The following is a 24,974-nucleotide window of genomic DNA, read 5'->3' on the forward strand; positions in this document are numbered from 1 at the left end:
CTTATTTTAATATTTCAAAAAAAAATTCAAATCATCATTTTATGGGAAAACCAGAAATACCACAGTGAAATATGTTCACCATAAACCGATTTTAAGCACCTAAAAATTTATAAAATATTTGAACATGCTTAAAATCATATAAATTTTCGATCTGTTTCTCAAATCAATTATTTTCCAAAACGATTTAAAATCTCAATTCAAATACCAGTATATTTAATTAACATAATTCACAGGTTCACTAAGAACTCATCAAAGCTAAAAATTAATAAAAATCACTATGCAAAAATTGATATATAGCGACACTCACTTAGTGACGTTATGAAACAAACACGTTTGAAAAAATAAAACCGCAACTCTGAGGTTAATGCGTCAATAAAAACTCAATAAATATACGACGTACTATATAGATTGTGCGTCGCCTGTTCTCTCCTCCTCTTTTTTTTTTTAGTTCTTTTAATTAATCTAATTTTCATTCAACAACAAATAAACTATAAAAATATTAGAGCAACATAACTGAGGTTGTTTTTTTTTTTTTCTTTTTGTTATACGTGTAACAGGCGACGCACCAATAAGATTGTGCGTCGCCTATTCTCTCTTCACCTTTTTTTTTTTTTTAGTTCTTTTAATTAATCTAATTTTCATTCAACAACAAATAACCCATAAAAATATTAGAGCAACATAACTGAGGTTTTTTTTTTTTTTTTTTGTTATACGTGTAATAGGCGACGGACCAGTAAGATTGTGCGTCGCCTGTTCTCTCTTCACTTTTTTTTTTAATTTTTTAATAAAATCAAAATAGGACCATAACAAGAATTGAACCCAGAACCTCCTACATCTCAAGAAATCACCACACCACCAGGTCAAATGACTTGTATGTACTAATGCAACAAAAACTGCTTAATATAGTGTTACGTCGCCAAATAGATAAACAGGCGACGCATTCTTCAACAAATGCATCGCCTATTCTTTTTTTTATTTTTTCAATTTTTTTGTTCAAACATTTAAAAATAAATAAAACCAAAATAGGGCCATAAAAAGAATTGAACCCAAGATCTCCTACACTCTCAAGAAATCACCACACCACTAGGCCAAATAACTTATATGTATTGATACAGCAAAAACTGGTTAATATAATGTCAGACGACACATTATGTTAGGAATGCATCGCCAAATAGATGAACAGGCGACGCATTATTCAACAAATATGTCGCCTGTTCTTTTTCTTTTTTCAATTTTTTTGTTTAAATATTTAAAAATAAATAAAATCAAAATAGAGCCATAACAAGAATTGAACTCAGGACGTCCTACATTCTCAAGAAATCACCACACCACCAGGCTAAATGACTTATACGTATTGATACAGCAAAAGTTGTTTAATATAGTGTTAGGCGACGCATTATTTAATATAGTGTTAGGCGACCCATTATTTAAACAATGCATCGCCAAATACATGAAAAGACAAATGCGTCGCCTGTTCTTTTTTTTTTCAATTTTTTTTTAAACATTTAAATAAAATAAAATCACAATAGGACCATAACAAGAATTGAACTCAGGACCTCCTGTACTCTTAAGAAATCACCACACCACCAGGCTAAATGACTTATATGTATTGATATAGCAAAAATTGGTTAATATAGTGTTAGGCGACGCATTATTTAAACAATGAGTCGCCAAATACATGAACAGGCGACGCATTCTTCAACAAGTGTGTCGCCTATTCTTTTTTTTTTCAATTTTTTTATTTAAACATTTAAAAAAAATAAATTCAAAATAGGACCATAACAAGAATTGAACCTAGGACCTCCTACACTTTCAATAAGTCACCACACCACCAAACCAAATGACTTATATGTACTGATACAGCAAAAATTATTTAATATAGTGTTAGGCGACGCATTATTTAAACAATGCATCGCCAAATACATGAACAGGCGACGCATTCTTCAACAAATGCGTCGCCTAAGACCTCTTACACTACCACACCACCAAACCAAATGACTTATATGTACTGATACAGCAAAAATTGGTTAATATAGTGTTAGGCGACGCATTATTTAAACAATGCGTCGCCAAATACATGAACAGGCGACGCATTCTTCAACAAATGCGTCGCCTGTTCTTTTTTTTTTTTTTCAATTTTTTTGTTTAAACATTTAAAAAAAAAATCAAAATAGGGCCATAACAAAAATTGAACCCAAGACTTCCAACACTCTCAAGAAATCACCACACCACCACGCCAAATGACTTATATGTACTGATACAGCAAAAAATGTTTAATATAGTGTTAGGCGATGCATTATTTAAACAATGCGTCGCCAAATACATGAACAGGCGATGCATTCTTCAACAAATGCGTCGCCTGTTTTTTTCTTTTTTTCAATTTTTTTTTAAACATTTAAAAAAAATAAATTCAAAATAGGACCATAACAAGAATTGAACCCAATAGGACCATAACAAGAATTGAACCCAAGACCTCCTACACTTTCAAGAAATCACCACACCACCAGGCAAAATGACTTATATGTACTAATACAGCAAAAACTGGTTAATATAGTGTTAGGCGACGCATTATTTAAACAATGTGTTGCCAAATATATGAACAGGCGATGCATTCTTCAACAAATGCGTCGCCTGTTCTTTTTTTTTTTCAATTTTTTTGTTTAAACATATAAAAAAAAATAAATTCAAAATAGGGTCATAACAAGAATTGAACCCAGGACCTACTATACTATCAAAAAATCACCACATCACCAAGCCAAATGGCTTGTATGTACTAATATAACAAAACTAGCTAATATAGTGTTAGGCGACACATTATTTTAACAATGCGTCACCAATAGATGAACAGGCAACGCATTCTGTGACAAATGCATCCCCTTTTTTTTCCCAATTTTTTTGTTTAAACATTTAAAAAAAAAATCAAAATAGGATCATAACATGAACTAAACCTAGGACCTCTTATACTCTCAAGAAATCACCACACCACCAGGCCAAATCACTTGGATGTAATAATACAATAAGAACTAGCTAGTCTAGTTTTAGACGATACAGTCTTTTAAGAAAGAGTCGCTAAATAGACTAAAAGGCGACACATTTGTAAACAACTGTGTCGCCATTTCATCCAACCAATTTTTAATTTTTTTTTCAATTTGAAAGTTATTTTTAGTAATTTTTTAGTTTTGCAAATATGCTTTTTTTTTTTAATTTGTAGATGACCAATCAACAAAACTAATTAAAGATTAAAAAAAGAAAATGGAATAGGCGACGTGTTTTAATGGAATTGCGTCGCCTATTCCTTCAATTATTTTTTATTTTTTTATTTAAAAAAAAGCAATTTAATAGACTTTCAATTTTTAAAAACAAGCAAACTATCAATGACCACAAACACATGAAAGCTAAGCTCATTTAACATACTTATCTAGATAAATTGGTCAATAAATGCTTGTTGAATTAGAATTCTATATTCGGCATCCTATCTCAAATTAGGTCTTGAGATATTTTGTGTCTCGTCTATACACATATATGTATAACTGAGAAGACCATTGACAAAACTATTTTCTATTTTTAGACCAATGGAATTTATGTTCATTGGATTGCTACATAAATATATTTGTAGATCAACAATTAAAAAATTATTTAAAGATTATAAAGAAAATATAAAAAAATGAAACAGGCGACGCTTTTCGACCATAATACGTCGCTTGATCCCAAAATTAAAGAACAGGCGATCCTTCTTGAAGAGAATACGTCGCCTATTCTCTCAATTAACAAAAACAAAAATTTTGAAAGACATGCAAATTTTATTAAAAATAAAAATGTACTTGGAAACAGAAAAATAAACAGTAATCTTCGATATTTTGCTTCGCATTTTTAAGAAATATTTTCAATTTTTATTTGTAGTTGAAAAATAAAAAAATTAATCAAAGAAAAAAAATGCAATTGGGAGAAAATGTGCGTTCTTGCCATTTTTTGAACATTTTTGGCGCGTTTTAGAATCTTTACGCGCTCCTTTGAATCCATTTTTTCTTTTTTAAAACTGCATCAAGTACACTACCTAATCGATATTAGATTTGGAAGCAATCTAAGAGAGACTTGAAGAGTGAGATATTTCAGGTTTCATTTTTCATTTGCCTACGTTGTTGTCGGCCGAGAAGCTGGATTTCTCTGTATCGCCCTCGTGATTTTTTGGTTTTCTTCTTTCTTTGTCTCCATAGCTTAGGTGAGTTTCTTTTTTCTTGACATGAGGTGGGTTGTTTTTTTTTTTTTTTTTCCATTTTAATTGCAGCTTAGGTTCATTGGGTTTTATTAATCTTGCTTTTGTAGAAATTATGTTTGTGATATTACTTGACATTATTTTGTGAAGTTCAACAAGTATTTTATTTTGAAGATCAACTTGAATCAAGATAGTCTATTGTTTTAACTTCACCACAACATCGTACTTTTGTTGAAGAAGATGTTCTTGGAGATACAAAGATAGCTCACAATCCATTTGTCATATAGTTTCCAAGTATCAATGAAAATGATAATAAGGATGAATGTGAGAGTGACTATGTTTGTAATGACTGTGAGGGGAAAAATGTGCCTCGTCAAATCTTAAGAACAATGGTAATATTCTTTAAATTTTTATTTACTAAATTACAAATTTAATAATGACTAATATTTTATTTATTTTGCATAAGTACTAATAACTTTTTTAATGTTTCCATATGCAGTATGAAGATGTAATATCGTTAACAAGAGGATGTCAACTTCCATCTCAATGAATATGCATTCATGGAAGTTTAATTAATATTAAATTTGTTATGAAAAATACAATAGCTTACAAATTATGTAAAAATATGTCAATAAGATGATATTTAATTTATTTGATAATTAATTTGTTATGACAAAATATTTATTTAAAATTTTTATATTCTATTTATTTTGGATGAAGCTAGTATTCAGTTTTTTGTATTTTAATTATTTTTATATTTTTACTATTTTAATCATTTTTCATAAAATTTAAAAAAAAAGGGCGACGCATTAATAAATAATGCGTCGCTAAAAGTGTCGATGCGTCGTTAAATAGGCGACTCTATTAATGCGTCGCTAAATAGGCGATTCTACTAATGTGTCGCTAAATAGTCAACTCTATTAATACGTCGCTAAATAGACGACTCTATTAATGCGTCGCTAAATAGCCACTTTATTAATGCGTTGCTAAATAGGCGACTTTACTAATGTGTCGCTAAATAGTCAACTTTATTAATGTGTTGCTAAATAGACGACTATATTAATGCGTCGCTAAAAGTAAATATGCATCGTTAAAAACTCAAAGATCGGCGACTCTTATACTGCGTCGCTTGTTGTCTTATAAATTTAACGACAGGATGTTAGGCGACACCGTGCGATACGTCGTTATTTATTTTGTGCGACGCATTTATTACGTCGTTTATCAACGCAATTCTAGTAGTGAATCTTATTAAAATCCACATAAAATGATAACTCATATAAGTGAAAGCAAATATTATATATGCATAAAACAATCCTTTCAATCAATTTGTACATACGTAAAATATCCAACCACACATATATATTATTCTATATACCCAAAACATTTTAAAAATAATAATCACTCATAGTACTATAGAGGCTCACTCCTGCTCTTCTGCAGGATCGCCTTCAGGCTCAACTCGAGTACCTGTAATATAATAAAATATTTTTTAGGTTCCAAAAAACTAAACCAAAGACATTTGTATGATCCAAATGTCTTAAAATAATTTATGATACTCTAAAATTATATAAATTGGACACCGAACAGTTCAATTGTACCGCGTGCGCTTAGAATTTGATATCTAAAATTGGAGATTTTCACTCGAATCCTAAAATTTCAAAATTGAACCTCCTAATGGGTCCTAATAATATCTAATTTCACTAATCTGACTTTAATTTTAACCAATTTGACCAATTTTGTCCAAACACAGTCCTAATTTATCCGATGATTAACTAATTGATCCAAAAATGGAAAAATTATCAAACGACCTCCAAAATTCACAAAATTTATATCCACGAAAAGCCCAAGAGACAAGGAACCCAACATTGAGCTCACCTTGGTCCAAAGTTTCCTTCGGTGGCCGAAAAACTCGATTGAAGTTTTGACCGAACTTCCTATTGTCGTATCTCTCAAACGGTGAAGAATCTGGGCAAAATAACCATGGAAATGAGTTCAAAGGGTCCACAAATGGTAGAGAAGGTCTATGGGTTGGCTTGAAATGGCCGAAAAATACAAAAATTTGGCAACCCACCTCACCGGTCGCTATCGTCTTCTCCAGCCAGATCCGGGCGCATTTGGCCGCCATTCGTCGTGAAATTTCACAGCCAAGCTCACCTTGACGTGGGCTTCCTCCCTGGTGAATGTACAAACTTAGTGTCCGGAATGGGCAAAAACGGCGATGACCCGGTTCGTCGTTAAACGGGTTGAAACCTCGTTCGGATCCATGGGTCTAGGGGAGAATTTCTCATATTTTGGGGATGAAATTGATATTTTGGACTTTTATTTTCCTGTTTGGCCTGCTTATCGAGGCTTATATAGAGCCTTGGGTCATTAACAGACAAAAACTGGGAACTAGTTTGGACACTGATATAAATCTTATGTTTAAAACTTCTCAGAAACATAAATTTTTATCCATTACTCAGAATTTAACGTACCACCAGTCTATGAAATCATATCAATGAAATCTACACAACGATACTCAGTCAAACCAAAAATATTGACCATTGAAAAAGTCAATTTGGATCAACATATTGTTCACTTGGTCAAACTTAATCAAATTTGGTTAAACTTATTAAAAACATATGTATTTTGGTACGGGTTGTTACAAAATAACCCATATTCTTTAGTATAAAACCAAAATAAGAATGAGCCATATTCTCTTTCACATCAATTATAAAATGGATTTTATGAAGTTGATTATCATTTTTGTTGTTTGGAAAAATATGTGGTTGGCATTGGTTATTGGGCATTTTACTTTAGTTCAACTACAATACAAGCACATCGTTTCTTGCGGTTACCTTTACAAAATCTTAAATTATTTTCACAGAAAACCCAAAAAAAAGTTTAAAAAAAAAATTCTCTAGCTAACACTAAAGAATGATTAGTTGTGAGCAAAAGAATATATTTTACTATATACATATTTTTTACCTTATATTTTAAAATTTCAAAAAGAAATTGAATAAGAATATTAATCTCATTATTAATTATCATAAATAAAATTTTATTATTTGACAATAAAATAAATATAACAAAAAAACAAAAATATAAATGTATATATTATACAAATAAAGATATCAATCTTATTATTAATTATCATATATAAAATTTTATTATTTTAAAATAAAATAAATATGGCAAGCCAATAAAGATATTAATATATAGATTATAAAATATTTTTTTCAACTTTTTATTCTAACTATCTTTTTTTTTTTTAATTTCTTGCAAGTAATTAATTTTTCTATATTAAATTTTCATAATATTGTTTAATTATCTTTTTTTTTATTATTTATCCTATAAACATGTTTTTAATTTATAGATGATTTATTTATAATTACATATATTTTAAGCAGATCAATCTCATTATTAAAATTTATATATTAATAATATTAAAATTTCATTTTTAACATATCCATATACGAATATATGAATATGTGTTAGTGTATAAAATTTTTATGTGAAATAGTTTTAATAATAAGAAGGAAAAAACATGATTATTTCATAGACGAGCTTTATGGAGTATTATTTAATCATATTAATAGGAATAAATAATAAGGAGAATAAGAGATGAGTTTTCTTTATCATTCTTGGTTTTTTGTTTTTGAAAAATATCCAACATGTTGCAATTGTTTGCTCCCACTACTGGATCTACTTTGTTTGGATTTTTAATATGTTCTCAACTAGTTTTTCAATTATTACTCTAACATAATATCATATTCATATAGCTATCTGGTTGAATTTCAGGGCTGCTAAAAAGACAATGTCTCCGAGAAATTTTTCTGCCATCCTTCAACTATTCCTATGGTACTTAATAGAGATCAATCTCAATCCCAGGATTATTCTTGTTTATCTTATTTATGTCCTCAATATATCAAGTCTTTCACGGTTCCACCTGGTTTATTTTTTATTTTTTTTCCTTATTATTTATGTTCATCAATCAAGTTTGATTAGAGAAAAAAAAAAATAGTATTAACTGCATATATATCAATCAGTATTAGTTAAGTTTTACTAGTTTTAATTTAATGCAAAATTAATCATATTAAAAAATAAAGTCTAATTCTAATTAATTTGAGTTAATAAGGTACAAATTAATTTTGATCAATAATTTAATTCAAATTAATCAAATTTGAAAACAAAAGTCTAATATAATTCTAGTTAATTATAATGTACAAAATAAGTTTTACCAAACTCAATGTAAATTAATCAATAGACATATAAAAAAGTAATTACATACCATAAACAAGAAATAATATTAATGATTTGCCTAAACCGTTTGTTTATGATTTACCTTAATAAAAAAACTTGAATTACAGGTATAAACAAATTTAATTAATTTTTTCATTCAATTATCCCATATATATATATATATATATTTTTTTTTTTTTTTGGTTTTTTGAATTTACTTAGCCCATGCTAGTCACATAGAAACTAACCTAAACCCTCAAAAAAAAAAAAAAAAAGTTTGGTTTGGGCCGGATATTGGATACCAAAATCCATACCTGAATCCGGAATGGGAATTAATGAGTATATCAAAAAGTAATGGTCAGATTATTAGGATAGCCCATTTGGTATAACCCATATAAATATGGGCCCACTCAAGCCCATAGCATCTAGGTCCACGAAGAGACCTTGGACAGGGCTGAAGAGTCCACAACTTAGATGCACATGACAGACAACCCAGGTCAGGTGGTATGGTGCACAGGTGAGGAAGGCCTGGGCTGAAGCCCAGGCCCTGCCTCAACCGAATCTTCAATGGACCTAAACTACTTACTTTTCCATTACTTTATTGCCCCCACTTGGGTTATATGCTCCCGTTACTAGGCACGGCAGCATGACGTTGATTGTATCAAATTATAAAGTGTCAAATCACTTTTTGATTTTATGGATGTGGGATTTTTATTTCACTACCACCTTTTTAGCGTGTGAGTATGACAGACATCTGTTTGTGTGCTTGGGAAAAATACGGACGCACACTCGGTGCTTATTTCATCACATTAATTAATTGCTTGTGCACGTTGATTGTGAACTTTAAGTTAAAAAAAGATACCAAGATTGTTGATAACACCTCATATACGTGACCACATCTCTTTTTCTTTTTCTTTTTCTTTTTTTTTCCTTCCTCCCCTTCCCTTTTTTTTTTTTTTTTTAAAACCTCTGGATCCTAATTTTTAGTGTGTTATGCATATTCTTGATTTTATTTTATTTTTGACATTTTTATCTCGAAAAGTAAATTAATTGTTGCTCCATTAATCCTTAATCCATTTTCCATCCATAATTCTGTTAAGTAGATGGGACTAACGTGTAACTTCCACATAATTATGAGTCCTAATGTATGCAATAAGCATTAAAGAAGCCCCCCTAAAAATAATTTTGAAAATAAAATTTTAATTTAAGAACTACTTATAAATATAATAAATTATATTTAATTTATATAAAATTATAAAATAAAGTTGATCAAGCATTTTTTTTAATATTTTTAAAAAAAACATAAATAAAATTTTGAAAGCATATAATTTTAAAAATTTTTCAATTGGGATGCAAAAATATAAACTCGGATTATTTTATACAAAAATAATAACTTTTATTATTAAACTGTTTAGTGTACAAGAAAAATTTTATTTATAAGGCCATTTATCACAATTTTCTTGTTTTTTGTGTGTGTGTGTGTGTGTGTGTGTGTGCGGTTACCTTTACAAAATTTTAAATTATTTTCACAGAAAACCCAAAAAACAATTTTTTTTAAAAAAAAAAATTCTCTGGCTAACACTAAAAAGAACGATTAGTTATGAGCAAAAAAGAATCCACCGATGTCATCCATATTAGTTGATTGCATCTTTCCTTTCATTTTAAAATCACAAATTTAATTCCGTCTGTATAATTTATCTATCTCTCCTAAGTCAATGGGAGGTAAGTTCCTTAAAACCATCTGTTTCTCAATTTTACTTCCAATTTTCATTTCTCATTGTTTGTCAAAATTCCATCTGTTGTGGAAAAAAACAGAAGAAAATTTAAATTTGCTGTTTCCCAACTTTCAACCAATGACCATCACAAATATCAAATAAGGCATAGCTGTGTTTTCACTCATCAATTCTGTTCTCTACTTTTTATCACACCAAGAATACTGTTTTAGAGAGGGTCATATTGGTAATTATATATATATGTGTATAATATTAGAAAAGATACAATTAAGGAAATTAAGTAAAGAAAGTTTGAACATGAAGAGGTAGAAATAAATAACTAATTAAAACATATCGGAGAGAGTAGGAAGCTTGATCTCTCCCTTGGTAGAGAGTGGGATGGTAAAGTCTCCAATAAGAGGAAGATCAATGGTAAGTCCCAAAGCCAACTCATAGTCAATGTCCCAATCAGCACCAATATCCCTTGCCAAGCTCACTAACACGCTGTGTGGTACTTTCACTGGCACGTCCAAATTCGTTGTGTCACTTGCTGCTATAGACCCAGGGTCCGGTACTGTCCCAGATGCAATTACCCTATATATTATAATAATTTATAATTTAATTTATATAACAAACAAATTAAACAAAAATAAATAAATTTCATATTCGCCTGAGGTGTGTGAATATATAAATGTTTTAAATAATATTAGAAACACCAACTAGACTACTAAATTAATTATTTAATAAATATACATATATCATTATCTAATTAATTTATATTTAATTATATGCTTAATAAATAATTTGATAAATTAATTGGTAGCTACCAGGAAAAAAAAAATGAAAGACCTTTTATTATTCTTAATTTTTTTAATAAATAAAAATAAATATTAAAATGGGTCATGCTACCATCCACCGTCTACCAAACCTCACATGGATATGGACATTTACTGGTAGAGCTTTTTAACAATGTCAAACAAGACAGACGATAACTGTAGTCATCAGTACAGCTATGAATTTAGGAAAATAAATGTTTTGACACTTACAAAGTGGACAATAATATATCAAAATATGTGAAATATATATATATATATATATATCTATATCGTAATTTAAATAATTATTATTAAAAAATTAATTTTTAAAATTTTAAAATAAAAAATAATAAAATTAAATAATCAAGGTAAAATTTATCAAATAAAATATTAATAAATAATAAAACTTTTATATTTTTGAAATATAATGATAAAAAATTACTAATTGAACAAACAATTGTCCCGCACGATCTGATTCCTACGGGGTACACACTTCTAATGGGATGGTTTTTTTTTTTCTCAAAAATCAAAATTATCGGACAAATTCGGGATAAAAGTTTAAAATCCAAACCGAAAATGGATCGGAAATAGAAAATAAACATCCTATCTCGAATCCGATCCGATATATATATACATTTTTTTTTTTCTCCAACACTAAGCTTCCAATTTTAAATATCTATTTTAATATATTTTATTATATTTTTATTATATTTTAATCATTTTATTTACATTTTATTATAACAAAAATTATAAAAAAAATTTATATAAATAATAAAAAAACGAAAAAAATCACCCAAATGTATAAAAAAAGGGAAAAAACCGCATAAACGAGATAGAAAATTTTCCATGGAAATAGGAATGAAATTTCAAAAACCAGTCCGTCCCGCCTGTTGATATTCCTAACAGTAAAGAATGAAAAGCAGATCAGAAAAATGATGAAGAAATTTGTATTACCTGCCAGCGCTTTTGAGGGTGTAAGAGATCTCACAGATGGGAATGGAATGGCCATAAGGGTTGCTTACAGCGACCTTGGCATGGTATTCCACCGAGTCCCGGCTCAGCTTCTTGAAATCAACATCTGTTATACTTGCCTCCGGCTTCTTTATGTTAGCCACCTTCTCGGCTACGAAGTTCTTAGCCTTGTCTACTAACTGCGACATTTTCACAAACACCAAACACCAAACACGCACACCCAAAAATTACACACAGATTTAACGAGATTAAGAGATCAGAGCCTGCTGTGGAAAGAAAATGAGATTGGTTTCTGCGTATAAATATAGCGTTGGTGCAGGGGGGCACATGTGGATTTGTGACACGTGTCACTTTGGTGTTTTTTTACGGAAAGTACACGTATGCGTGTAGGAATTGCACATGGTTTTCTCCGCCTTAAGAGATCTGAGAGATCGCTACCAAATAAAATTTTGGGGTTTTAATTAAGGTTTTTGGATTTTGTAGAAGAATTATAGATGGGTCTTTTTCCAGATCTCTTTTTCTTTTTTGCTTGCAAGTCATTTTTCAGATTTTTTTTTCTTTTTTTTTAATATATAGCATTTTCCAGATCTCAATGGTGGAAAATTAATGACTGTGTGTGAGAATGAACATATATGAAGGTGAAATGCATATTATATGTATTTTCTTTTTGGTAATAAAAATGCATACCATATTTATTCTGGCCCATCACATGCCATACATGTTGCATAAAAATAAAAAAAAATAATAAATAAATAAAAACAAAACAAGGTGATTCATTTAATATTTGACATCTGAACAAAAACATGAGATTTTTTTCCCCCTAATGGATGGGGGCAAAGAAAAAGAATCTAATTAAATTCTCCCATTTTGAATATTTTTCTTGACAAAAACATCGCTAGTTTGAAGAAATTTAAAAAAAAATAAAAAATAAAAATTGCTAGTTTGAGAAATTTTCATTAGTGGGAAGATTTATTTTTCTCTTTCTAATTTCTATATAACTCATATATTAGAAACAGTATTAAATCTTGGAGTGATAAAAGTAGAGAAAAAAAAAAAAAAGGCTAATGGTTGAAAATTGAGAACCAGCAAATTTAAATTTTCTTCATTTTTTTGTTCCTCAACAGATCGATGGAACTTTGGAAAATTTTAAAAAATGAAAATTGGAAATATAAAATTGAGAAAAAGATGGTTTAAAAGAACTTACCTCCATTCCTTGAGTAGGAGAGACAGAGAAATTATACAAACGGAATTAAATTCGTGATTCTGAAATTAATGAAAAAATGCAATCAACTAGGTATCGATGATATCGATAGATTCTTTTTTGCTAATAACTAGTCGTTCTTTAGTATTGGCTAGAATTTATGTGAAAATAATGTGGAATTTTGTAAAGGTAAACACAAAAAACGATGTCCTTGTATTGTGGTAGATCTAAATAAAAATACCCACGACCAATTCCAACTTCATATTTCTGCCAAAAAAAAAAAAAAAAAATCAACTTCATATAATCCATTTTATGATTGATGTGAAGGAGAATATGGCAAGTTGTTATGCGAGTTTTATACCTAGTGTTTAATTGTTAGTCTCGAATCTTTAGTGCGTTTTGCACACTTAATTTATTTATTTTTTTTCTTCTCCTTTTTATACTAAAAAGTCAGTTTATTTTTCATCGTTAATCCTAATTATTTTTCACATTTAACCATGTTTAAAAACAATAAACTGAATATTAAAACATTGAAATTTTTTAAGAGAATATAAATTAAAACAATCAATATAAAACAAGAAGCTATCAAGACTTGTAAATTGCTGCTTTGAAGAGTTCTGTTTCAAATTAAATTGTAGGTACTTCTTACACTCTATGTGCTACACTTTCCAGATATTTACCAATGGGAAAAATTATATGGTAATATTTTATCAGTTTAAAAATTAAATATAAACTAATGTGGATAAAAGACCTGAAAAATGTAGGAATCACCAAAAAACCAACAAAATAATATACAAAATTTGTCATTTCAAATTCAGCGTTTTTTCTTAGATTATTGAATTTATTATAAAACTTTAAATGAAACTTAATACAAAGCAATAAAATGAGGTTGATGTTAAATTTATTGACTTCGTTGTTTGAATGAATATACAGAAAACGCAATTCAAAATTTTTTTTTTTTTTAAGAATGAATATATTTTTTACAAATTTAGAAGATAATTTTTCCAATCATATCCCAACTACTTGTCACCCTACATACCAAATAGAGCCTCAAAGAACACAACTTTGACCATCTTCCCCTTCTCCCTCAGTTGCTCTAGGCCCAGGCCTCCCTCCTCTTATATGGGTCCCATCATAACCTGGGTCCTGGACAATGGGGACTGGGTCCAACCACATTAAAATGTGTTGACCCACCCTAGGAGATAAGGTGGCTGGGTCGGGGCTTGGGTCCAAACCACATTACCTGTGCGGATCCAAAGAGCTTCACTAGTCACTAATTCCACATTAATCAAAGTTGTTTCGGTAAACAATGAGTTGGAATTCTACAACTGACTTTTCTTCTTATAACTATAGGCTATGGATAATTTATTATCCATATATATACTGTCCAATTTATTAATCAAAATTTTGATAAACAATGAGTTGACATTATATAATTAGTTTTTTCCTCCATAATTGTAAGGTATGAATAATCTATCAACCACTCATAGATGATCGAGGGCTATGTGTGGATCTAAATCGGCCTCCCTAATTAGTAATTTTTTGTTCAATAAATTAGTTAATCAAAATTTTGATAAATAATAAGTTATAATTATACAATTGGTTTTTCCTTTCGTGATTGTAGGGTATAAATAATCTATCAACCACACATATATTGCCATGTCATTATTTTAAAAAATTTTGATTAACAAATTTGTTATGCATAGCATCACTCAATTAACCTGACCATTACCTTTCTCATCCAATTTCCTTTTACATAATTTACATTTAGCCTTAAAAAATATATATGTATTTACAATAGACGTCTAATATTAATTCATTCATATGTAATATAATTTACTCACATTCATTATTCAGTTATATGTAATATATAATTTTTTAAAATATGTTATTATAATTAATTACATTTTTAATATATTTAAATTATTAAATTTCCTTATAATTCGGTTCGGTCTGCAAACAACGTACCAAAAACTGACTTAACCGAACCAATATCTACCTAACTAAACTAATGTGAATCTAACTGTATAAGTAAATAATAATGATATTGGACCACAATATGTTTTGGGAGCTTTATTCCATTTTGTGAGAAATTTGGCTCCTTTTTCGTAAAAGAAAAAAAAAAAAACTTCAAATTTGTTCTTTATAATTAATTATGACTAAATTAATATTCCTAGACCAAAAACACTAAAACTAAAATTATATAACCAAAAAAAGTTCTATAATGATATTGAGGAGACTATTATACTTTATGATGAAGAAAAATCGAGCTATAAAAGCTGAAGAAATCAAAATATTAAAGCAATATAAAACTCGTGCCGCGATATTTTCGTATGGGCTTCTTTTTCTTCTTTGATTATTATTTTTATTCATTATTATTAATATTGTGTGTGTGTGTTTCTCCTCATATTACTCTAAAAATGAATACTTTTTTGTCTACTTATTATTGCAGGATGGAATCAAAGAAATTTGCACCCATCTAAATTTGTCTATTGCCTTGGTTTTTGACACTGGAAATGCATTGGACATTTTGTTTGACTTTTTTATAAAAAAAAATATTTTTCATTAATTAATTTTGTTTTGAGTTTTATATATATAATTTTTATATATAGATTATATATGGTTCAAATTTTATTTCCATCTTCTTCTCTATCACGAATCTCTAACATCTACGTATGTTTCTGTAAATTTGCGTTCTTGATTTATTTTTGTAGTATAAGAGTTATCATGAAATGGAAATAAATTAAACAAGAGTTTGAATAAAAATCATGAGCTACCTCCAATCGCTTCTTCACTATATATATATATATATATATATATTTTGTTGAATGGGTTCCGTTCTTTTTTTTTTTTTTTTTTTTTTTTTTGGTTTTTCAATACAAAGATATTAACAGCAGGCTTGTATAGATGAATATTGCAAATACCACTCAAGTAAGTAAAAAAGAGATCAGGTCAAGTATATATACGATAATATTGTTAACAACAAATTTTGAAACGTAAAGTTCACAAATTAACATGCACAGGTAATTAAATGTGATTAAATAAGTACAACTTGCCAGGATATGAAAAGAAACTTTTTCATATACTATTTTCTTGCTTATTTTGGATTAGAAGTGACTTCATGACTTGTGTGTGTTGAGATATATATATATATATATATATATAGAGAGAGAGAGAGAGAGAGAGAGGGAGAGAGAAATCTATATATATATATATATAGAGAGAGAGAGAGAGAGAGAGAGATCTATATATATATATATATAGATATGCAAGAGAGTAATGATTAATGTTGTTAAAACCTACTGAGAAACTGCATTTGCTTGAGGAGAGGAGTTAGGGTTTCCATGAGCTTCTCACAGGGATGATTATGGATTCCCTCATACGTCGTCACCACGATGCTTGTGTCCTTTGATAGTCTCTGCACCTGCTTCTTCACATTGCATGTGGGATGTGTGCAGCGATAGTAGCTCCTAATTAATATCCATGCATGCAAATTAATTACATCTCATTATGATATTTGTACATGTCATAATTATTTATTTATATTATATATAGACATAAATTATAAGATTAGTTATGAAAGTTTTATTATATGTATCTAGACTTTTTAAATTTAAATAAAATGCATTTTATGTTTTAAAATAAAGTTCTTCAATTATGATTATTGCATTCTATGTAAAATTACATAGACATATAAAATAAAGTTCTTCAATCATGACTACTGAATTCTATGTAAATTATATAGAATTCAAAAACTATAAAAGATAAATTTCATTTAAAAAAAATAAAGTGTTATATTATATATGATGTTGATAAAGAATTAACATCCTACATGTATCAGTTATGAACATAAAAGCACTTTCTAGTCTTTTAGATCTTATAGATTTTACTAATAAAAAATAAAATAAAATAAAAAAAATGCCACAAATATTAGTGTGCATGCTTCACAGTTTTTTATAAATAAATAAGGTTTATAAAGCATAAAAAGAGATCATTATAAAATCCTTGTTTTCGTGGTAAATTGTTTGCTATATATATATATATATATATATATATAAAATTCTACTATGATGCTATGATGGCAAATTGTTATATTTTTTAACAAATTTATATATATATATATATATATAGATATATCAATATATATATATATAGTTATCTAAATTAGATCTCACTTTTGTTGATCTTAAAACTGAAATTGGTGGCTTTGAATGTATTAGATAATACTTCAATTATAACTTGTCTCTGCGTGCTGATTTACATCTACCAGTCTTAGTATGAAAGATAGATATATAGGGCCCTAATTTACGTTGTTTTTATTAGTTTTTCACCGTCAACAACATTATCAGAACGTGTTCAATTCATCAATGATTTTCCTCTACATCTTCAAGTTATTTTCTAATTATTATTTTACATATTATATTGCAACATGGCTAGGTTATAACAGCTAATTAAAACCCTCGAAGGATATCGTGTATATATATATATATATATATAATAACTCTTTAATTGAGGAGATACGGATTTCCCTCGCTTTTCTCTGCCCATCTTCATCCTTATCATTATTTGATAAATAAAATAAATTAGATATATTTATAGAATATATATAGAGTATGTATAATATACAATAATTTTCTACCGGATGATAGCAGCTATTATGCCAGACAACTCTCATCTGATTACAATCCATGTAAAAATTATTAGTTTTTCTCCAAAATTGCTTACTTCCAAAGTAAGCTAGGTGACATCGGATAATAGAATAAAATTTTATGTATATATATAGATATTGCATGTATGTATATATACCTGGGATGTAGGCTATTCTTGACAGATTTCTGGCCATATTTTCTCCATCGATAACCATCATCAAGAATATCATCAACGCTCCTAGTCTGGAAAGCAAACCTCGGCCGGCATGTTTTGCTCATCCTCCCACCTTTCCTTTTGCCACCTTTTTCTTCATGATCACCTTCACCATTTTGCATCCTGGGTTTATTCATTAGCTCACCAAACCCACCAAGTTGTCCGGATAAGAGACCAACCCAATCGATATCATGGAGGATTTGCGGGACATCGAGAGGAGGAGGATGATGAGGAGGAAGAGGAGGATGGATAGAAGATGATGGAAGAGAGGGTGTAAAGAGGCAATTAGGAGGGTTTTGGGATATTGGCAATGAAGGTGGTAATAAGCTTGGTAATGATGGAGGGGGTGGATTTGAAGGCTCTTGGGAATCCATGGATGAGTGCATGTGGGGTTTGGATATGAGAAAGAAATGTTAAGAAATTAAGATCAGGAAATGGGAATTTTTTGGGTAATGGAAATTTATAAAAGTTAAAAAGAAGGGTGGTGGTGGTGGTGGAAATTGGAAGGTGAGAAGAGGTTGGACAGACGCAGAAGAGATTAGGGGATTAGATATATACAAAGCCAAGAAATTAAGGAAAAAGAGAAAAGAGGGGAGTGTGAAATGCAAATATGTATTGAAGCCAAGAAGAGCCTAAAACCAACTACATTTCAACTACTTCTGTTCAACTGCCCTTTCCAAGTGAAAGGAGACGTGCCCCTGTACATATATCGTTATCATCTATGCCTATGTGCATGCTACAGTCACATATGCATACACATATACATATATTTGCATGCTTTCTCTCTCTCTCTCTCTCTATATATATATATATATATATCTATATATTATACACACCCTCTACAGAAAGTCATCCATGATATTTATGACACGTTCTTTTTACATTTTATAGTATTCGAACTCTATGACCTAAAGTATCAAAAATTTCAGTTTGATTAGATACTGTTTACCAAACCACAAATGAGACTAAGAACCAAGACTTTTTCACTGAACAAAAAGAGAATTATTTTGGCTTTTTGTAATTTTAAAAAATCAAATGGACACTTTTCCTTTAAGAGAAATCAGTAAAGCGATACTTTAAAGATAGCGATAAATTTTTTTTTTTATTTTATTATTTTTTTTTTTTTTGGGTAATGTTTGATACGGAGACATTCAATTCCATTATTGCTATAAGGTAAGAGTGTTGCTATTTACGCGATCAGAATTACTTTTCCCACTGTAATTTTTGCAAAATAACAAATAAGTCCTCCCCCACCCCCCCTTTTTTTTTTCTTTTTTCTTTTGTTCAGTTTGATTTTTTAAGGTTTTATGTTGGCTTCTTCTTCATCGCATCGCCGAAAATTTCCTGCCCAATCTGAGCATGATCGAGCACCTTCAAAAACTTGACCTATTTCTTTTAATGGGTCTCTCGCATAATAGTTCTTCAACGCTTCCCAGCTTTAGTTTCTTCATTTGTTGAACAATTGGATCTTTGGCGACATGTCTGAGGCTGTAGCACTAATTTTACCTTCTCTTCCACCAAGATACCATTATCAAAAGTAGTTTTTTTCTTACTGAGCCATTACACAAAATTCTTATGTGGATAACATGTCATTCTTCCTTGTCAACAAGAACAATTAATGATAATTGGGGTCCAAATATTCCAATGTCCTATACAAACAAGCCCAGATGAAGTAAACGAAGTTTCACAAAATACCAAAAGCCTCAAAAGTCCAAAATTCCCAACCTTAGATTCTCATATCTTTCTCGTTCATCCTTGATTCTAGAGCTTTTAGTTTTTGAAACTTGCTCTATATCAATGGAATTTTTTAAAAATATAATAACAAAAAATAACTTAAATTTTTTAAAATATAATAACAAAAAATAAGAGGAGTTTTTAGTAATTTTATAGAACAGTGCAGTGGGAAAAGAAATTTCAACGGTGCAAATAGCAGCACTCATAAGTTAAAGGGGGTATAGATGACAAAAAATGTAGTTCGTCGTAGCACTTTGTTTTATTCACATATTATTATGGTCCTTTAAATTGTTTTTGAAGTAAGTACTTCAGCAACCGTGATTTTAAACAAAGAGCTTTCCATTATAGGCCCCAAGCGACACCCAACATTAATATTTTGAGATAATTAATTACAAATTCAGAGAACCTCATGAGGTCACCCATAAAGGATTTTTAATATACAATTACAAGAGACTGAAAGGTCCTACCGGGGGTCCCTATGCGATTTGTGGAAGAAAATGCAGTAAAATATTAGCAGCAAGAAAACTACCTTTGTGTAATTTCCATATGAAAACATATGAATTCAGAATCCAACAAACTTCGCCAAGTTTGTGAATTATTGCAGCATGAAAGAGGGCAAAGTACATATAGAAAGAGAATCAAAATTGAAAAGTGAAAGAGCAGATTTGATACAATAACTAGAGAAGATCAAAAAATTTCACTGCTTGAAGCCCTGCTCATGACAAACTTCAAAGTCAGGCTTATGATTCTCTATGTCAACTGAAATATCCAACCGAAACTGTCAATATTTCATCCCTTCTTGACTAGCAAAGTTGTTAAGTAGAAACAGACGCATAAATCCCTCAAATCAGCTGATGATCATCTTGTTCAAAAATTCAGCTTGCTCAGGAAAATACTCCAATACTTCATCCTTGGTAACCCACACAAAATCTTCACACTTGTTAATGTTGAACTTATTGGTTGCAATCACTTGAGACTTAAAGAAGAATCTCTGAAAAGCAGAAAGGAAAGCCTAAATTGTTGGTATTTGAATTAAAGAAATGGTATCAAACTATTCATTAATGACCTCCTTAACTTTCTTTTAATTTTTTTGGTCATCTGATACAGGCATATCTTGAGAACTAATTTGGGGTTAAAGAATACCTTAAAGGACGAAAAGTCTGCCAGATTCTCTGTTGCTTGTACAACCATATGGCCCATAGGAGCATTTCCAACAAAATAAGTATGAGACAGATCTCCTACGACAGATTCTAAAGCAGACTCTGCACACTGAAAACATATGGGGTTTATATCAAAGAAGAGGATAGAAGATTAGTAACATGAATAAGAAGATCATATAGCAATTATCACCTTTCGTAGCGTCTCCTCAGACTCGTAAACTTTTTCTGGAAAATGCCATACAGGATTACCGGTAGGCGATCCGTATGTGCTCCCATACAGAAGAAGATACAGTCTTCTGTCAAGTGCTCTCTGTAATGACCTGATGGAGGCAGTAAAAATTTGCATGATCAGTCGCAGAGTTAATTACCAAGTTCAAAATCAAATTACACACACATATGGTGTCTAGTAATTATGGATAGATTTTGATCAGGATTAAATCCATAAAACCTTTCATTATCTGACAAGGGATAATTGTACTTCCACTTGCAAGTGACAGGCAAATGGCCACAGAATTGACTTTCCCATGGAAGCAAAACCATTGCAAGGATAACACTCAAAGTAGTAAGTAAAATTAAGAACCACCTAACACCACAGTGCTCGATACTTGCTATATTGTATATTTCAGAATAAGCATCCTACTTATATGAATTAATATAGACTGTACAATTCAGATCCCAATTATGTAATCCACATTGCAAGTTTCAACAGTACAGAAATCTAGGTTTCTCCTCGTCCTCACCAGAGGTAGTTATTACTTTCGTCTTCTTAAATACTACTGCAGTACCTTTTACCACCTCTATAAAGCAAAAGCCACCAGGTAATGCACCACATGAAATTTTATAGGTAAAGTACCAGCTACAAAATTAAAGATGTAGATACTCTTGTATAACCCAATAAGAAAGAGCAGCAAATTAAGTATAACAGTCAAGAGGCAATCATTTGATTGCAAATATAAACAAAAAAGAGGAGAAGAATAACTATGGCATCTTTTAAAATATACATCCAGATCATTAGATTTGAGCAATACAATATATTTGGGCTTTTCTAATAAGTTAATAGAACTAGAAAATAAATAAAGTAGATATACTTCATACTTTTTATCATTCTTTTTGTCAGCTTCAGTGATCCGTGGAGCTGGTACATAATCAATGTGGTAGTCGCCTTTTCCCCTGTTCACAGAAAAAGTGTCATACAACAGGCATTGAAAATAAACAAAGCTTCCATCTGCAGCAATCTTATCGGCATCTCTCTGTTTGTAAGCTTCATTTTCAATGAACCAAATAAATGCATCATTACAAAAATAAGGTTTCAAATCAGCCGTCTCTTGATTCTAAGAAATGTTACTCATTTGCAGCCAAACTATCTTATCCTGTTATGCAGCCCAAAAACTTTGACCACCCACCATAAAGTATTTGTATGGTTACTCAAGGCTAAACCTACTCATATTGTTCTAAGATAGATGTCAATGATATTGTTCATTTTCAAGAAATTCTTACATTGTAGTCACACTTGTATAATGTATATCAAAGATAAATATCATATTCAAATAGAACAAAAGAATTAGAAATGAAAACATGACCAAGTTTACAATTATAGAATGCTCCAACAAATAGGTAGGCATTGTAATGTTACTTTATATTGCGCCTCAGGCCAGGCATAAATCAACAACATGTGACTACAAATACAAACATTCAAAGAGAAACTTAATCTATCTATGACATTTTTGCCATGTATAAGCAAATGTAGCAAGCTCTAAGTGGAATAGTTATACTAAGTAGAGCATACGTTAATCAGTTAAATTATACAATAAAATTGTTGCTTTCAACTCCGTAAAGCCAGAAACCCTAAATGATGCTTATAACAGAAGATAACAACTTACCTAGAATTCGACTTATCTAAAAGTTCATCAGGGTACATACGCCGATATTGCTGTTGCCACCGAAACCTAAAAGAAGAAAAAAAATTCATAATACGGCTACAGTTGATTGAAATGTACATCATTAGCAAATAAATAACTAAAAATGCACACGCATACTATTAAGTGATCAGCGCTCTTGCAGATTTATTACACAAACATACTGGATTGGAAGTCATAAGTTTTATGCCCTTACCATCCTTTGATAGCTGAGGAAACAGATGCAAAGAAAACCAATTAAAATTTTATGGGACATTTGTTGTTTCTCCTTATCATTGGTGAAACATAATAAAGCTAAGTTCAACTATACTTCTAGCTTTTCTAAGATCCCAAGTAACAAATTTAACAATCGACATTCTCCCGTTTTTGCTTGCTTTCATTTTCCAATGCCTTTTCTAAGCAATCATACAACATCCTTCCATCTGATTACCATCAAACTAAATGAAAGAAATAAAAAGGGACGGTTTCTGAAATATAATGGAAACATTAATTCTTATCCATTTTCTTGGTGCTTTTTTTTTCCTCCCCTTTTTTGGTAGCGAAACATGACATAAGCTTTCCAGCAGTCAAACAGAACATAAATGGAAAAACGATAAGAGATCGAGCTTACGAGAACTCCTGGAATGCATAGACAACAGGGTCGATTTTTGGAATAACAACAGGCAACCTCTCAAACAGTACAGACGCTACAATTTTCTCTGAATTCGAAGAGAACCCTCTGACGACCTGTTTCAAGAGAGGTTGAGCTGACAGCCTTAGTGATCTCTGCATTCTGATCCTACATCCACAATCACCAGAAGATTTTAGAGAGAAAGTATTAGAGCGTTCAGACACATGCCCTCTCTTGGATATATTCAATCAAGCAAGCATGAAATAAACTAAAGTATAAGTCAATTTAAATAGTAATTCAGACTATGAAAGATAACAAGATATATACAATGGAACGCCTAAAATAATATGAAGTTAATAACTTGTCTAGTTAAATAATATAAAATAGTTGCTCCAAATTCATGTGAATTTTAAAATAAATACATAAATAATAAAACCCCTCTGTATCCTGCTAACCCATCACATCATCTTAACACATGCGGCAAATCAACCCATACCCAATATTTTTCATCAGGAGAGAGAGAGAGGGGAAAAAAAAAAAAAAAAAAAAAAAAACGAGGAAGGAGAATAAGGAGAAGATGGAGAAGATGGAACCCAAACCAAAGGAATATCTTCACAATGAAGTTGTCATTGTATCCTAAAAATCAATTACACTAATATACGAAATAAAAAAAATTCGCTACCCGCTAAACAACTAGACTTAGAAGCCAAAGACAGCAATAAAGAAACAGACATGGCTTAAACCTTTTTTTTTTATTTAAGAAAAAATTTCTACTAGGAAAAATCCCTAACCTTTAGGCCATTGAGTAAAAGTTATTTCCTTCAAGATTTGCTAAAACTGGTACCAAGAAATGTTGGGCGATGTTTTGCCGAGAAAAAGAAAAACTTGAAAACACATAACCAGTCGTTAAAGAAAACTAAATTCTAAAACTAGTACAAAAAACACTTTGGACCTTCGTTTTATTCTGCATACCTCATACTCTCTACATTGGGGTATTCTCACAAACAGGTTGAAGGCAATCGTAGCCCATTATTCTATACAAATCAATATATCTTTATTCATTGAAAAATGCATCATATATGAACAAAAAAATAAATAAATAAAGCAAAAGTAGAAGAAAACTCACCAGTGCCAATGCCCAGAAGCTACCCAAGGTCCAACTTGGCGAAGCCCAGCAGCTGACCAAAGTTCAAGGAGGAGTAGTTTGCTGCAAAAGCCTACGGAAGTTATGAGAGGATGATTCCGGCCATTGGTAAAGGTCTGAGGATTCCGGGCAGCCTTGCGAAAAGGCAAAAAATATTTTAGAGAGAGAGAGAGAGAGAGAGAGAGAGAGAGAAGCGAGAGAAAGAGCACTAACTGGCGGAGAGAGAATCGGTATAGACTAGAAGGAAGGAGCGAGAAAAAGGAAAAACAAGGGAGTGAGAACGGGAGCTGAAAATGTAAAAATGAAAGGTGTACCTTTGGAATAAGACAATAATATATTTTTAGTAAATTTTTTTGATAATTTCCACCTTTTTCTCTGATCAAAATTTTATACAAAAAAAGAAAAAAAGAAAA

The 24,974-nt window shown here is 30.4% G+C and overlaps 3 protein-coding genes across 4 annotated transcripts; all 3 read right to left on the bottom strand.

The window, feature by feature from the left end:
- Positions 1-10,388: 10,388 nt before the first annotated feature.
- LOC125419670 (desiccation protectant protein Lea14 homolog) lies at positions 10,389-12,215 on the bottom strand. The gene is made up of 2 exons (XM_048466087.2): positions 11,916-12,215; positions 10,389-10,740 (listed from the first exon to the last, which is right to left on the bottom strand). Exons 1-2 carry the CDS (start codon positions 12,119-12,121, stop codon positions 10,491-10,493), a joined length of 456 nt encoding a protein of 151 aa, XP_048322044.1. The 5' UTR covers positions 12,122-12,215; the 3' UTR covers positions 10,389-10,490.
- A 3,854-nt stretch (positions 12,216-16,069) lies between these two features.
- Positions 16,070-18,600, bottom strand: LOC107432893 (probable WRKY transcription factor 24). Its single transcript, XM_016044096.4, has 2 exons — positions 17,941-18,600; positions 16,070-16,604 (listed from the first exon to the last, which is right to left on the bottom strand). Exons 1-2 carry the CDS (start codon positions 18,381-18,383, stop codon positions 16,427-16,429), a joined length of 621 nt encoding a protein of 206 aa, XP_015899582.2. The 5' UTR covers positions 18,384-18,600; the 3' UTR covers positions 16,070-16,426.
- Positions 18,601-20,241: 1,641 nt separating this feature from the next.
- Positions 20,242-24,868, bottom strand: LOC107432887 (uncharacterized). Of its 2 annotated transcripts, none has more exons than XM_016044089.4 (7): positions 24,544-24,868; positions 23,418-23,579; positions 22,772-22,837; positions 21,987-22,061; positions 21,082-21,211; positions 20,875-21,000; positions 20,242-20,722 (listed from the first exon to the last, which is right to left on the bottom strand). In XM_016044089.4, exons 2-7 carry the CDS (start codon positions 23,576-23,578, stop codon positions 20,579-20,581), a joined length of 702 nt encoding a protein of 233 aa, XP_015899575.3. In that variant the 5' UTR covers position 23,579; positions 24,544-24,868; the 3' UTR covers positions 20,242-20,578. The 2 variants fall into 2 exon arrangements, with proteins under 2 accessions (XP_015899575.3, XP_015899574.3); XM_016044088.4 differs by having other exon boundaries at positions 23,418-23,585; positions 24,544-24,866.
- Positions 24,869-24,974: the final 106 nt, after the last annotated feature.

The sequence above is a fragment of the Ziziphus jujuba genome, chromosome 11 (assembly GCF_031755915.1).
Source record: "Ziziphus jujuba cultivar Dongzao chromosome 11, ASM3175591v1".
In the NCBI taxonomy this organism is placed as follows: Eukaryota; Viridiplantae; Streptophyta; class Magnoliopsida; order Rosales; family Rhamnaceae; genus Ziziphus; species Ziziphus jujuba.